Genomic DNA, 16,369 nt, shown 5'->3' with positions numbered 1-16,369 from the left:
CCAATGAAAATGCAATCAATATTTTTAGGACCTATCTTAGTCTTTTTAGGACTAGGAATAACAACTTTAGCCAAACACCCCCACACTTTTAAGTATTTGTAGGATGATACTCTCCTATGCCACAATTCATAAGGTGTGTTATTCAGTTTCTTTCGGGTGTACTTTATTTAGAATATAATTAGCAGAAAGTATTGCTTCCCCTCACAAGTTCTGAGGTAATCCAAAACTTATTAACATGTCATTCATCATTTCTTTTAAAGTCCTATTTTTCCTTTCAACAATTCCATTTTGCTGACATGAGTAAGGTGCAGTGGTTTGATGAATTATTCCATGTTCTTTACAAAACTCACCAAAAGGTGATTCATATTCACCACCTTTATCACTTCTTAGTTTTTTAAATTTCTTACTAAGTTGATTTCCAACTTCATTCTTAGACTGAATGAAAGTTTCTAAAATTTCATCATTTCCAAAGTTTCATCCTTGGTTCGAATTAAATAAACATAACTATATCTAGTATAGTCATCTATGAAAGTGATAAAATATTTTTTCTCACATCTAGTTTGAATTGATTTAAAATCACAAATGACACTATGAATTAATTTAAGTGGCTCCGTACTTCGTTCAATTGAATGAAAATAAGTTTTAGTTAATTTTGCCTCAACGTAAATTTCACATTTATGATTTAAATCAATGTCAAATGTAGGTAAACATTCCATATTAATTAATCTACGCAAAGATCCATACTTAACATGTTCTAGTCTACCATGCCACAAATTTGAAAACTAATGCAAGTAAGAAGAAGATGTATTTTTATTAATAATAGAGGGTACAATAATCATTACATTTAGTGTCACGACCCAAACCCAGTATCCAAAGGCTCGGCGTCGTAACAAGATAAAAACAAAATAATTCGGATAATTCTGTAGTCACAGCGCAAGCGGATAAATTAAATAAATTAAAATAAATAACTGGGTACCAACTGTTTATTTAAAAAGAAGTAAAACATAGTTACTTGAACTTCATTGTATTACAAGAGTCTAATAATAAAAGATAGAAAACAAATAACATAGCGATTCATTTTCCATCTTGATCCCACTAAACCTCGTCACCTGAAAGGGGTAACAATTATAAGCACATAGCAGAGTGAGAAATATCATACTATGAGTGTAGGGGCACAAAATGGCCATGGATATTTATTTAAGCTAAAACATTAACATAAATTGAGTTGAATTGAATACACAAATTAATTAAGTGACAGAAACTGAAATAATCATTATAACCACGGTACATCACTAAAGTAACAATCACTATAGAGGTCAATGGATCCATGACAACACTGGACCACAAAGTGGTCAAACACTAGTCAATGGTTATTTTAAGTCCCTCAAGACGTGGAACTCCCGTGGTGGTACTTACAAAACATAATTGCTTATAAGGTCATAATCAGATATTCTTTAAAATATAAACAAACATATCCATGGGTTTCCTTTTAAGCAAATAGGGTTCAGAAAATAATCCACGTAACTGAAACCTTTATAAAACATAACTTTTATTAATATACTAATAAAACATAACTAGTATAAAATAAATTTTGGTAAGTCAAAACATTAGTAAAATACATTTTGGTAACCCAAAGTATAATATAACTCACCTTAAATTAATTTCTTTATTCCTTCTTTCCACTACTCACGATCTGCACCCGCCCCTTTCTCTTTTCTACTCTCTATTTTCGTTGCCTTAAACCTATCCTTCTTCCCTATTTATAGGATGAAAATCGTGGGTGACAAGTATATGGAAGGTTCCGTATTTTGAAGCGTGGAGATCAAATCTTGCTGATCACTTCAGTTGATCACTCCAGTCCACCACCCTTATCTTATTTATTTATTAATTTGTTTTTATCTCTTTGACCATTGACTACTCTTAAAACTTAGGACTATTTTGACCACTTTACTAATTTTAAACATTATTATCTTCCTTGGTAATTCATGATGACACCTAAAATTATATATGACTATAAGTTAGGTTCATGTCTAAAAACTTTACGACCCAACTTCACTTACCACTTACTAAAATATTTAAGGTGTAGTTTTTTTCACAACGTATTTATTTTTATTTTTATTTTTATTTTTTTTTCTTTTAACCATAAAATTCCCAATTTCCTAAATTATGCCTTTACTTATTATTATTTATTTAGTTACCATTATTGTCATTGTATATATATATATATATATATATTATTTTTAAGTTCTATTTATTGTAATTTAAGACATTCGGGTGTCACATTTAGTTTGAAAAGATCATCAGACATGTAACATTTCCCTACATACATCCCGTTTTTGGTAAGTACAAATTTGCCACTTTCAAAAATTAACTTAAACCCATTTTTACTCAATAGAAATCCGGAGACTAGATTCTTGCTAATGTCCGGTACATGTATTACATTGTTGAAAGTGAGTTCCTTTCCAGATGTCATTTTCAGAATAATCTTTCCTTATCCTTCAACTTTAGAAGTCAAGGAGTTGCCCATAAAAAGTTGTTCACTGTTGTCCATTACAAAATAAGATGTGAACATCTTTTTGTCGGCATAAATGTAGCGAGTAGCACTAGTGTCCACCCACCATTCTTTAGGGTTTCCGACAAGGTTTACCTCGAAAACAACTGCAGAAATATTTATGTCCTTAACACCATTGGAAATTTTTTCTACTTTGGTCATATTGGCTTGGGTAGGCTTCTTGCTTGATCTTCCTTTGCCTTTGCATTTGCTGTGACAATCTTTGACCCGATGTCCCTCTTTGTCATAGATGTAACATCTACCATTGAACTTGTACTTTTTAGTTTCCTCTCCTTTAGAGCCTTGTGCGAAACTTTCTCCAGAAAAATTTCGTTTATTTGCTTTTGGAGCATGTTCCATCACATTTGCCTTAGACTCCATGGGATGCTTACCAGCCCGCTTCTCAGAATTGTGGTTGTCCTCCTCAATCCTCAAACGCACAATCAATTCCTCTAAAGTCATTTATTTGCGCTTGTATTTGCGGCAGTTCTTGAATTCCTTCCAGCCTTGTGGTAATTTTTTAATTAAGACAACAACTTGGAAGGATTTACTAAGAGACATGCCTTCTGCATGAATGTCATGCAGAATGAGTTGGAGATCTTGAACTTGGCTGATCATAGTCTTAGAATCAACCATCACAAAGTCCAGAAATTTGCCTACTATGAATTTCTTCGAGCCAGGATCTTCTGTCTTGTATTTTTTCTCCAAAGACTTCCAAAGTTCTTTTGCCATCTTGATAGGACTGTAGATGTTGTATAATGTGTTGTCAAGTTCGTTCAAGATGTAGTTCCGACAAAGGAAATCAGTATGTTTCTAGGCATCGACAACAGTAATCACTTGCCGGTCGGTTTCATCCTCTTTTAGAGTAGGAGCATTTTCACGGAGGAAATGTGCCAGATTGAAAGTAGTAAGATAGAACAGTATTTTCTGTTGCCATCTCTTAAAATCAGTTCCTAAGAATTTTTTTGGCTTTCCACTGTGATTGACCGGCACAGTCATAACAGGAGAGGGGGTTGGAGCAATTGCAACCACTATACCAGTACTAGTTTGAGCATTAGATTTAGTAGCCATGAATTCTAAATTATAAAACAAAATTATAATAACATTTTATACTACACAGAAAATTAAACCAAAATCACAGAATTAAATTCTGTAAAAAGAAAAGAAATAAGAATTGTAACTTTTATTTCTAATTAATTTGAAAATAAAATAAAAGTTTATTTAAACAAATTAATTCCACACAGAAAAATATTTCTGTAACACTTCAAAAATTAAAATACTGAAAACAAAATTTTAATTAATGAAAACTCAGAAATTATTTTTGAAAATCAAAATTAATTTCTGACCAATTTCACAAATAAATATTATGAGTTGTTAATAACTACCAATATATTACTACTAGTTGTCAAAGAAAATAAACAATATATTACTACTATTTATTTTTCCAACCATAACATTATTTTGTAAAATCAAAGAAAATAATTTCTGTAAGAAGAAGAAAAGAAGAAAGGAAACAAATGAAAAATTCTATTTAAACAGAATAATTCGAATCTATCTTAAGATTGTTGGAACAATCTTCTGTGTAAAATAAATAACTTGAAACAAATCTAACAAACAAATATAAATTACTTATAGAATTGATTTTACTGAAATGAATAAGTACAAAAATAGATCAAGTCGAGTGTGTGATACTCTGCCCTTAAGGTAGATTCGTCCTCGTTTCGGTGCTTACAGATTAAATAACGTCTATTTCCCAAGATACAATGATCTTTCACAGATTGTAGTAGCACTCCAAAAAATCTGTACGGCGCACAAAACCTGTGTTCTATACTTTCAAATATTTCTCTTAAAAATATTATGAAGAATAGATAATACAAAAGAGCAAAAACGGGAAGCAAGATAAATTTTTTGGATGTTAGAAATGCTAGAAAAGGTCTGCTCTTATAGGCAGATTGGTGACTATTCAAATCTGTCCGAATATGTATGAAATTGAATAAACAAATCTATTTTTTTAAATAAATAGGTATGGTTCAAACTAAACATGTATGGTTTGAAATTGAACTTGTTTGATGCACTTTTTGAATCTGTCCGCTGGACTGTTTGAACCTGGACCCAAAGGGCACTGTTTTGGACAGAAAATTGAATTCAAATTTGGCGCAAAATTTGAATTAATTTCATTTAGGAAAATTAATTTTTCGGGAAGAATTTTTGATAAAAATTCAAGTAAATTTTGTCTAAAAAATTAATATTAGAACTGATTTGACCCACACCCGCGTCCGGCACAGCCGGTCGATCAGACGAACGGCAGCGGCGGCGCGTGTGGTGGTTTGAGCTAAAGGTCACTTTGTCCATAACTTCTCATTTCTACAAACTTGGGGTGCCCCTTGGGGCCCAACCTAAGTGTTGCCACCTAGAGTTTATATATATGCACAAGCCCTCTTAAAGTTTCAATGTAGGATAAGCCTTATAAGGAAACCCACATTTTGTTATTTAATTATCCATTTCATGAACCCAAAAATGACGTCAACTTCCCATTCACTCATAAATGATTTTGACGAACCGTTTGCATCGTGTGACGTGCCATGTAGTAAAGAACACGTCACCTCTTTGGACCCACCCCAAAAGACGTTTGGGACCCACTCAAATTTGGACTCAAAGTTGGCCCATAATAAACCTATAAAATCATAAATTCCAACATAGTAATGGTTTGGGGTGAGGGGTGGGATGAGAGGAGTTTGCGGCAATAGTTTTGGGCAAAAGCTGTGGTCAGTGGTTAAGAGAAAGATAGAGAAAGAAGAGAGAAGAAAGAGGAAAAATGAAGAAAGATATACAAGAAAGAGACATAGAAACTATTTTGGTAAGGGAAAATGAGTGAGATTTCATTTTTGGAAGACTCCACGACTCCCAAAATGATCCACACCGCTTATAATGTGTGGGGCCCACATCATGAGTGGTGTAGATTACTTTGAAGGTTGTTGAGGTCTTCCAAAAAGGGATCTCTATCATTGTTGTTTGGTAAGTGCAATATATTTATAATAATAATAATAATAATAATAATAATAATAATAATAATAATAATTCCCTACTTTTTGTAAATATTAAATATTATTGCCAAATCTCTCTCTCCCTCTCTAAAAAAAAAATCTCTCAATTGAAAATTACTTTGATAAAATAGGAGTAATATTCACCTTATTTAGTTCTAATTTTTGGAATTTAATTTTTTGTATTTTTTTTTTGTTTTTAGTAAATATTTTTAATATTTTTAATAATTTTTTTACTTTTTAAATGTATCTAGATATACTTAAAAAGTAAAATATTTGTAAAATAATAATAAATATACAAGAATATGAAAATATATTGAATTTTTATATTTTTGGTATTTAGTAATTTTTTTAATATTTTTTAATTGTATTTAAAAAGTAAATTTAAAAAAAAATATGCAAAGAAATTATTAAAAATAAAAAAATATGAAAAATAAAAAATTTAATTTTCAAAAATCAGAAAATTGAAATTATTTATATTGAATTTAAAAAAAAAAATTAAAATTTTGTTGCGAGGGAGCGTCCGTTTGTTAAGAAGAAAGAGGGAGGGAGGGAGGGTGGGCGAGTGAATAAGCGTGTAGATCGAGAAGTATCCATATAAATATAGAAAGTAGTCGGTCCCTTATTTTCCTCCCCCGCTGTTGTTTGTTGAGTTGAGGTCTGGAGTGGAGGACAGACCCATTGCCATTCTGTGGAAGGAGGGAGGGGGAGGGGGAGAGAGAGAGAGAGAGTTTGAGACAAAGCTTGAGAGAGACCCAGAACAAGTTACATAGATCTGCTTTTCTCTTATCCCCACACCCCAATTCGCTTCCTTCCTCAGGTAAATTCCCCTCTGTTTGTGTGTGTGTGTATATGTATCTATGCATGCATTTTCTTTTGCATCCGTGTTGTTAGAATTCGAAAAACCCTAGATACATTTGGATCTGTGTTTTGACGTCGATTAATTGGTGAATTTTGTGTACCTCATGTTAGATCTGTGTGCCGGTGAATGCCAATGTTTGAAGGATTGATCGATGCTCCATTTTGTTTACAATAAATTCGTTATTCGTTTCATGTTCAAGTTTGACAAATCTTTTGATTCTTCGAGACTGAATTCTCCTTTGTTCTGCTTCTCTTCATCTTTACATTCACTAGATCGGATTGATTCATAATTACGTATGCAGATCTGGATCTTGTTTCATCTTAGTCTGTTGGGATCTCATTCCTTGTTTGTTCCAACATTTGACCTCTTGCTATGTGAATTCGTTAAAGACTTTGTACTCTAATGATGATTTTTCTTTTTAATTCGGTAAATATTATTTGAAACATAGATCTGATTAATGGGGATGGTTTTTAGATCATACGGGGTTTATAGATCTTTTCTTTCCTTTTATGCTGTGTGTTTGGTTCATGGATTATGGATTTATGGATTTGGGAAGGGAAAGGAAAATGTGTGGGAACCAAATCTCTACTTTTTTTTCATTTACTTTCACCTATCTTTTCTATTTTCCTTTCTAAATTCTTATCCAAATTCATGAACCAAACACAACATTAACTCTTTTTTTTTTAATTTTTTTTTTGTTTTTTTTACTATTAGGGAAATTCCTTTTTATTGTTTTGCTTTTTGTTTAATATAAATAATTTTTGCTTTATTTGTTCTAGTGTGTCCTGTTATCGCAAGTTTGTTGTGGAGGTAAATCTTTTGGCTGTATCTAATTCAATTAAGCTATCATCTTAAAGTGCTGAAGAGTTTTGGTGGGTTTTATATGACTCTCTGTCCACCCTCTAAAAGAAACAATTTAAGCTTGCATTGCAAGAATACTGCTTGCATTTTCCGGTTGAAACTTATGAGTATGGCAATTCATGTAAATACTTAGGTTCATAGTGAATTATGGTTTGATTTTGTTTTGTTGGAGTTTTACAGACACAAAGATGGGGCTGTCTTTCACCAAGCTTTTCAGTCGGCTGTTTGCGAAGAAAGAGATGCGCATATTGATGGTGGGTCTTGATGCAGCTGGTAAGACGACCATTCTTTACAAGCTTAAGCTGGGAGAGATAGTCACTACAATTCCTACTATTGGTAAGTTTAAGGAAGTTTAATTTATTTCTTGCTATTTGTTTGTTGTATGTAGCACCACAAAATCCTGATGCGAGTTTTCTTATCTAGAAGTTGATTTTGAACACATTGACTCTTGGTATTACTGAAGATCTTAAGTAGCATTATTGTTTTCCTCTTTTATGTTTCATACTCTTTAGATTGTAGTAACACAAGCTTTGGACTCTTAATTGTTTGGAAAATAACATTGGATGGAACAGTTTCTTTTTTCAACTGAATGTTTTGGTCTAAAATTTAAAACATTCATTTTGGAGAAGATGCATCATTTGCAGTTCGTTGATTATGGTATCGTCAAAGGTTGCCATAGCCAATTGTATTGTTAAGTGAGATGTTTTATGTCAGTCTTTTCATTCAAGTGGCATCCTTCTTACTTTATAAAAGTTTTTTGCAGTGGACTAATTCTTCTTTGCATTGGGACTGATTTGTTATTTGGTCAGGATTTAATGTGGAGACTGTGGAGTATAAGAACATTAGCTTTACTGTTTGGGATGTTGGTGGCCAGGACAAGGTATGTAGGCTAGTGCTGATTGTGAAACACTGTCATTGTTGCAACCTAGATGACAATAAATGGCATAGTGCATTGCCTTCAGTTCCCTAAATGATATTCTAGTAAAATTTTTGTTCCTTTCTGCTCATCTTTTTGTTGTACTTGCTATAGATTCATACGCTTTGAATGAAGGTGAAACCACTACTCTGACTCGCATTATTTCACGATTAAGCATCTTGTATATGGAATTCAATCTGAAGTTAATAGCAATGCATGTTGTCCAATCAACTGCATAGATGACCATCTAGGATTTTTGTTTCTCCAGATCCGACCTTTGTGGAGACATTACTTCCAAAATACGCAAGGACTTATCTTTGTGGTTGATAGTAACGACCGAGATCGTGTGGTTGAAGCGAGGGATGAGCTGCACAGAATGTTGAATGAGGTAAGAAATTATAATTTCATCAGTTGGAACAATGGTATTGTCCTGTGAGATTGTCTCACATTTAGGAATGCATGCTCTCTGTCATTTGGTAATTAGAATTCATTGGCCGTTGCAGGATGAATTGAGGGATGCTGTGCTGCTGGTATTTGCAAACAAGCAAGATCTTCCAAATGCAATGAATGCTGCTGAGATAACTGATAAGCTTGGCCTTCACTCCCTCCGCCAACGCCACTGGTAAAATAAATTGTTCTCTCTCTCTCTCTCTCTTACACACACACACACACACACACAAAAACACACACAGCTTGTGCAAATGCATGCACATGGTCATAGATGGTGGACGTAGCTAAATTCAGTCAGAATCTCATTATGCATTGGATGCTGCAGGTACATCCAGAGCACTTGTGCCACTTCTGGCGAAGGGCTGTATGAAGGACTGGACTGGCTTTCAAACAACATTGCAAATAAGGTGAACTCATACAACTGATTCACACTATTGTTTGCAGATATGAGTTCTGCAATTTTCTCCTATCATCTTCCCCTTATACTATTTGTATAATCGTATTTGCAGGCATAGACAGCCGGATGCTGAGTTTGGATTCCAACTAGTGCCCGGATAGAGTTTAACATTTCTTTGGTGTTTGGATTTTCAACTTTTTAATTTGATACCTACCTTGAAATTTGGGATTGTTTCTGTTGCAGATATTGCCATTTGTTTCATGTAGTTTCAAAATAATTCATAAATTTTTATTCATCCTCATCTATATCTTGTTTATTTGAGATTGTTTGGATTTGAGGTTAGATTTTATAGAATTATAGAAAAAGTTAGGTATTAATATGATTTAATAAATTTAAAATTGATGATTGAATAGAGGTAGGACAGATATTTTGTTGAATTGTATTCATTATTGGTTGGTATGATATATATTTTATCAATATCAATATGCAAGTACAATCTTAAATGGAAGGAATTAAATTAACAATTTTTGCATGCTATTTTTAAAATCCATTAATATAGAGCTATCTAATTCATTCTTACAATTTAAATCTAAAACATGATATGGAATTGAAGTTTATACTTGTTAATTTTATTATTATTTATTTTTTGGCAATATAAAGGACTTGCTAAATTAAATGTCAAATTCATAAATTTAAATGTAACCCGAATTTAGAAGTATGGCAGACTATTATTGTGTTTGTGTTTACCCATTTATCCGCAGATGGTCAAGTTTCTGGGAGGGGGATCTGTGTAGCCCATATATACTTCAAAATTTTTGTAGTGATGATAAATTGATGAATTATTTGGATTTCTCTCATATATATGACAAAAGATTATCAACTGAGTATTAATGAACATCCAAAAGCTTAATTTGCTTCATAATGGAAATACAAATCCAGCACAAAGATAGCAATCATTTCAAATAATTATAACAACGCAGAAGCTGCTACAGGAACCAAAGTTCATGCAATTGAGTCTGCTGATATACACATCAGATTCCTTGTTGGGCTTATATTATTTCTGCAATTGAAGCTAGCCTTTCGCTTTGGAAAGCTTTGCTTCGACAACCAGAACATGTAGAGTGAGCACCTATTCCTCGCTCAGGATAACATGTTTCTGCAAATCAAGAAACATTTGTGGCTATTAATATTTCTGCATAAGCCCATTTGTATACATGTGTGTGCGCATGCCTGCATAGAGTAAGGAGCCCGCACCTTTTAGACGAGAATCTGTATCGAAGATGTATTCTCTACTTGTTTCAGAAGTGAAAGCTCACTCAGCCAGACCAATTTATATGTATCCCTGGAGCGTAACACTCAAGTTCCTTTATAAATTTTGACAGATCAAACTGCTTCTCTTTCCTCTTTTTTTTTTTTTTGATCGGACATCTTCTCTCACCTCAATCCTTCTCTTTCTGTGGCCAATCCCAGCCACTCCCGGTTAATTCAATCAAAAAGAGGGCCACTGTACCCAACAATAAGTATCTTCTTCCAAGAAATTTTGTAGCAAAGCATTTGCAAGAGAAACTCGAAGATAGGCATCATAAGAGAGAGTGAATTTTCTCCGCCTCAACTTGAACAAATAGAATAGGAAAAGATAATTGAGTTCCCAGATGCCCAATTCTTATCCCATATATTTGACGGACAACAGCCTTCTAGCATTGAAGTCTGAACTTGACATTTCTGTTGAACCATCTTCACTTTTTGGAACTTGGATTGATGAACCGAAAGCAGCCATTTTATCTGATAAATTCTGAAGTGCTTCCTGCTTGTTAGCCAATTCCATGAGTACCTTGATCCTCCTATATGAAACATTGCTCGGTTTGTACCCCTTCTCCACCATCTGCAAGAAGCACTTCTCTGCTTCCACTAACTTCCCCATATCACAAAGCAAATCAAACAACACATCGGATACCAAAATATAGGACCCAAAGCCCTTTTCCACCATGTCATTCCAGAGAGCAAGGGCCATCTCAACCTTCTCCTGCCTCTTGAACAACCTGATTAGAAACATACAAGATTGTGTGTTTGGTAGGCACCCAGTTTTCTTCATCCTCTGATACAAACTCCATGAGCTTTTCAAATCATTTGACCAATAAAAACATCTAAAGAACAAATTGTAAGTAGTTGCATTTGGACTCAAACCTTTTCGCACCATCTCATCCACCAAATCGTATGCCTCACCAAGCCTCTTTGCAATGCAGAAGTTCCTAATTGTAGCGTTATATGCTGCTGCATCGGGATAACATCCATACTCCCTCATCTCCTTCAAAACGTCTCTAGCTTTATCAGGTTGACCAACCAACCCCAAACCCCCAATTATACTAGTGTATGATATCACATCAGGCAATATATCCTCTTCTCTCATCTTGTCAATTACCTTATAAGCTTTGTCAATTTCTCTACCTTTACAATGCACGTCAATCAAACAATTGTAAGACACAAGATCAGGTTTGACACCCATTTCCCTCATCTCTTCAAAGAACCCCACAGCTTCCTCCGATGACTTCCAACCAGACAAAAGTATGTTAAAAGTCTGCAAATTTGGCGGAAACAAATGTTTCAAACTATGATACACATTTCTTGCATCAGTCATGCTCTTCTCTTGACACAAAGTTCTCAACAAGCCATTAAAACAATTGGTATCGAATTGGGGAACAAGCTTTCGGAACCTTTTAAATGATTCCACGGTCTGCCTAACCGAACAAAGCTTAGCAATTCTAGCTAAGACTACCTGAACAGTTCGTGGAGATATCAAAGATTGGTCTTTTCTCTTTATTTCAATCAAAACATCCCAAATTTGATCAAATTTCCTACTTCGGCCTAAGATATAGAGCATTGTATCCAATGAGAAAGAAGAGTGATAAAAGCCTCTTCGTCCAGCGGTGAAATTGAACAGCTCCAAAGCCTGTAATGCGTTCCCATGGCTAAATCTAACCCTTTTCAGAACCTTATCGATCAAATCGTTGGAAAGAAACACTCCGCTTGATTTCAACGACTGTTTCAAGTTGTTTGAAGACGAAGAGTTACTGATTATGCGGAATACAGTTTCGACGTCGTGGTCTAGAGCAGAGTTGTTTCCAGAACAGAAGGGTCGAGAGTAAGATGAAATAGGGTTCTGCAGATAGAAACAGAGGAAGGTTGAAGGAACGTACCTTGTTGAAGATCGAAGAGAAAGGGGGTTAAGAACAGCCATTGTTGATTTTGCTTGCTTTCTTTCTTCCTTTTGAATTGGCGATCTATTCAGGTTGGAAATATACGGATTCTGAAAAGATAATTGCAACCCAGTAGCGATCGATGACTGATCAACAAAACCTAGAAGTTGATTTTCAAAGACGGAAATTCAAATGCAGCGCAACGAATCAACGATGGATGGAGCCCGATTAGGTTAGGGTTTTGCCATCACCCTGCACACGGCGTCGTTTTCTTCATCTCTCGCCTAAATAAACGGTACATGTAATTCTCCAATTCTTATTTGTTTTACTGTAATATTCCAATATTACTTGATTATTTTTATTATTAGTATAAATATCACAAATTAATTTTCCCATTTTAGTATGTAAAAAAATTAAAAATTTTCACTTTGGCCTCATCTTTCTTTATAGTAGTCTTTCATCTCAAAAAAACAAGGCCAAAATACTTTTTGCTATTGATTTTCGGAAGTGGCTCAACTTTTTACCTGAGTAATTATTGCTATTGAGATTTTAACAAAATTGTTTTTTACTAATTCAAACTTGAAAAATTGACTTAATGATTTTTTTGAGTTTATACGAATAAATGTAAAAGAGTTGACATTTTTTTAATGATTTTTTTGGTTCAAATTGTGATTTCTCAAAATAGGCCTTAGTTATGATCTTTGTAATTTTTATTTTGATTATAATCAAATAGGCGTTTGGTTATACTTTAAGTGATATTTGGTTATAATCATTGGTTATGATTCATTGTGATGTCGATTATGACCTATTGTAATTATGATCGAAGAGATCTTTAATTAAATCTCAAGTAGTGTTTAGTTGTAACTTATTGTATTTATTTTAACGGCGATGATTCGTAGCTCGAATTCGAGGCTCGAATTTGGCTTGAATTCGTCGGAGTCGGAGTCGGAGTCGGAGGGAGGAGGAGGAGGAGGAAGGGGGAGGGAGGGAAGGGGGCCATAAAAATGGCTGGAGGAGGAGTCGGGGCCGGAGGTGGGGCTGCGCGGAGCTGCGGCGTGCTGCGACGGGGACGGCGGGCGGAGGCGACGAGCTCCTCGCGACGAGGACGGCGGGCGGAGGCGGGGGAGCTCCCTCTCTCCTCTTCCCCTCTGTTCCTGGTTTCAACGAAGAAGACGAAGAAGAAAAGAGAAAAGAAAGAAAGAAAAGGGAGAAAAAGAAAGGGAAAAAAAAAAAAATGTAAAACGACGTCGTTTTACAGATTCGAGCCAAAATTCGAGCCAATAATTCGAGCTACCAGGAATTATCCTTATTTTAATTATGATTTAAAAAATAATTTATTTATGACATTTGTACATCACAAATGACATCTTGCATATGGTATCAAATAAGGTAATTATTTAGTAATCTCGAAACATGAACATGTGGTATTTCATAGTATTATGATTGGTAGAGAATATGAGTATGTGGAGCATTATGTTGAGTGACTGAGGAATATGAGAGATATATTAAATGATAATTGATTAAAAAGTACATATATCTCTAAAATATTGAATAATAGAGCTAGAGAAGAAATACACACGGCTAGTGCTACGCTGCTAGCTACCACAATTATGTAGATGTTTATATATATAGATAATACTCATATATATATACATATATACTCAAGGATGGATCTAGGGGGGGTAGGGGGGGCGGCCGCACCCCTAAATATTTGAAAAATATCATATATTATACTAGAAATTTTAAAATAATTTAAAATTATAGGAGTTTGCACCCTCAAATTTTTTTTAGATAATTTTAAAATTATATAGAGTAGCCCCCAATTTTTTAAACTATTTGAAAATTTTTATTTTTATTTTTTGAATTAGTTAACATATATAATAATCTATTTTAAATTTCATGTATATGTATTTTTTAAATTAGGTCAAGATGAAAGCAAAATTTTAGAAACTTTAATGGGTCAAAGTGTAAAATATGAAACTTTTACAAATATATAAACTATAAGGCTTGTTGGAGAAGTTTGTTCAAACAAAGCACCAAGATTAAAAAAAGAAAAGAAAACAACTGATTTGAGAAACTTGTTGCGATTTGAAAGAGAGGAGAGGAGGGAAGAGATGAGGGAAGAAATGGAGAAGCTTTGTTGTCGGACTTCGTCAGAGCTGGTCGGCGTAGATGGTGGAACCGTGGACTCTCATTGGTAAGTTATGTGATATCCCTTCAGCTTCAATGTGATTATTCTGTTTTTAGACTGAATATTATGATTGATTGTGATTTTAGACTGAATAATGCAATTATTTTGCCATTAATTTGTTATTGGTTGTTATTGGTCACACATAAGCCTGCAGACAACTAGAAATCTTCAACTCAATTTTCAGTTTTGGTATCCCAAACTTGAACAACCCCAGTTTTTATATCGTCCATCTCCATTAACCTGAACATTAAAAATAAAAATACATCAAATTACAATTCTAAACAGTTTTAAAGTAGATTTGACTCCTTAAAGTAATTTTGCATTCCTTTCCACTAACAGTAGCAGCCACTAAATATATGACACCCTTTTGAATGCTTCCAACATTTCCCAACAGCGTATCTTTGTAGTCCGTCCAAACATCAACTGGGAAGAACCGGTCTACAACTTCTATCCCGTGACGAACGTACTCTTTGTCCTTGCCACCGACGAGCTTGAATCTCATTTTCTTTAGCATCCGAAAACAGTCAGACTGGTCAGGATCAACAATCCAGGTCTCAGGATTAGTTTGTCCTCCAACGAAGGCCATTCCGATTCTGACACGGACTAAGTCTGTTGGTTTACCGGAGAGGCGAAGAGATTTGTTGTTAGGAGGTTTTGGAGAAAGTGGTTCAGTCATTCATGAACGCAGAGGTCGTCTGAGTTTGTCAGAGATTGATGTACGCAGAGGTGGTGATGAATCTAGTGATGTTGATCCTGGTCCGTCGATTTCAGAGGTTGGTGAACGCAAAGAGGAAGTTGATCGTAGAGGATCAGTTGTTATGGATGCAGCAGAATTTTCTAATGTTTTACGAAATGTAATCATCAGTGTAAAAAATAGTGATGTGACTCAAGATGTAATAGTGGATGATAAGGGAAATGTAGTGAGTAAATAAAACTTTGAGCGGTTTCATAAATAATATTAATAAAATTTTTCATTAATCATAACAGTGGTCACATTAACATCAAACCATTCTCTCATTAATGGGGACATTGCATCTAACCAACTACTGTCCCCATTTGTTAATAAAATATAAGGAATTCCTCCTCTAATAGTGAGATCTGGTTGGAACTTAACAAATACATGGAAATCTCTCTGGCAGCCTACTAAATTCTTCATTAATTCGGTAGGGACTGTCGAGTATTTGATGTCGTCTATGACATTGTAGGCGGCGTCTTGGTCGTAGTCCCTGAAGCTTATTCTGCCAGAGAAGTAATTGTGTCGTCCGAGGCTTCTGGCCCAGGCGGTTTTGCCTGTTCTTGAGGGTCCTTCGAGGTAGGGAGAGATTGGGCGGATGGGCCTCTGCTCTGGTTCCTGTTATCAGAGGAGGAGGAGAGTTCTTCGTCAGTATATAAATTGTTTATATTATTTTTGTGTATCCCTAATCTAAGGAAATCGTCTTCCCTCCAAACGGAGAGACAACAATTTTGACATAACTCATACTGAACGCAATTTCGACTTACAAACAAAATATTATTTTCTGCCCATTTTTTTACTTCTTCATTTAAAAAAGGAAATGAATTAAAAGGGCTAGTATATGGGGGCTTCTCTCTTTTGTAATGATCCCGGGAAAATGTTTTTAATTGGGGGTATTTTGTGACGTAATCGGTGGGACATCTTTCTTTGGAGAGAGCAAAGAATTGTTCCTCCGTTTCTGCTTCGCCAAGTATTCCCTTCCAGAGTTCGTCTCTGTTTTTCGAAGGACTTCTCCCCTTAGATGAAAATTCTCCCCATTCGACGAACTCGCCCCCTTTCTGTATATACTGTCGACTTGCTGTTGGCGAGTGGAGTTTTTCTATATTTGGATGGTAGATCCTCCCATTGGTTCCACTGAGATCGAAAAATCTCGGGTTGGAGGTTTGGATCTTC

At 34.7% G+C, this 16,369-nt stretch overlaps 2 protein-coding genes across 2 annotated transcripts; one reads left to right on the top strand and one right to left on the bottom strand.

Moving 5' to 3' along the window:
- The first annotated feature begins 6,100 nt into the window (after positions 1-6,100).
- Positions 6,101-9,379, top strand: LOC114289430 (ADP-ribosylation factor). The gene is made up of 7 exons (XM_028233163.2): positions 6,101-6,412; positions 7,496-7,651; positions 8,125-8,195; positions 8,500-8,619; positions 8,735-8,853; positions 9,007-9,088; positions 9,191-9,379. The coding sequence occupies exons 2-7, from the start codon at positions 7,504-7,506 to the stop codon at positions 9,194-9,196; spliced, it is 546 nt and encodes a 181-aa protein (XP_028088964.1). The 5' UTR covers positions 6,101-6,412; positions 7,496-7,503; the 3' UTR covers positions 9,197-9,379.
- Positions 9,380-9,909: 530 nt separating this feature from the next.
- On the bottom strand, positions 9,910-13,125 carry LOC114289423 (Pentatricopeptide repeat (PPR) superfamily protein). The gene is made up of 2 exons (XM_028233152.2): positions 10,333-13,125; positions 9,910-10,234 (listed from the first exon to the last, which is right to left on the bottom strand). The coding sequence occupies exon 1, from the start codon at positions 12,311-12,313 to the stop codon at positions 10,742-10,744; it is 1,572 nt and encodes a 523-aa protein (XP_028088953.2). The 5' UTR covers positions 12,314-13,125; the 3' UTR covers positions 9,910-10,234; positions 10,333-10,741.
- Positions 13,126-16,369: the final 3,244 nt, after the last annotated feature.

This window comes from Camellia sinensis, chromosome 14, assembly GCF_055761805.1.
Source record: "Camellia sinensis isolate YWXY chromosome 14, ASM5576180v1, whole genome shotgun sequence".
NCBI classification, from domain to species: Eukaryota; Viridiplantae; Streptophyta; class Magnoliopsida; order Ericales; family Theaceae; genus Camellia; species Camellia sinensis.
The sequence above is the reverse complement of the archived record's forward strand: the minus strand, read 5'-3'. Positions and strand labels throughout refer to the sequence as shown.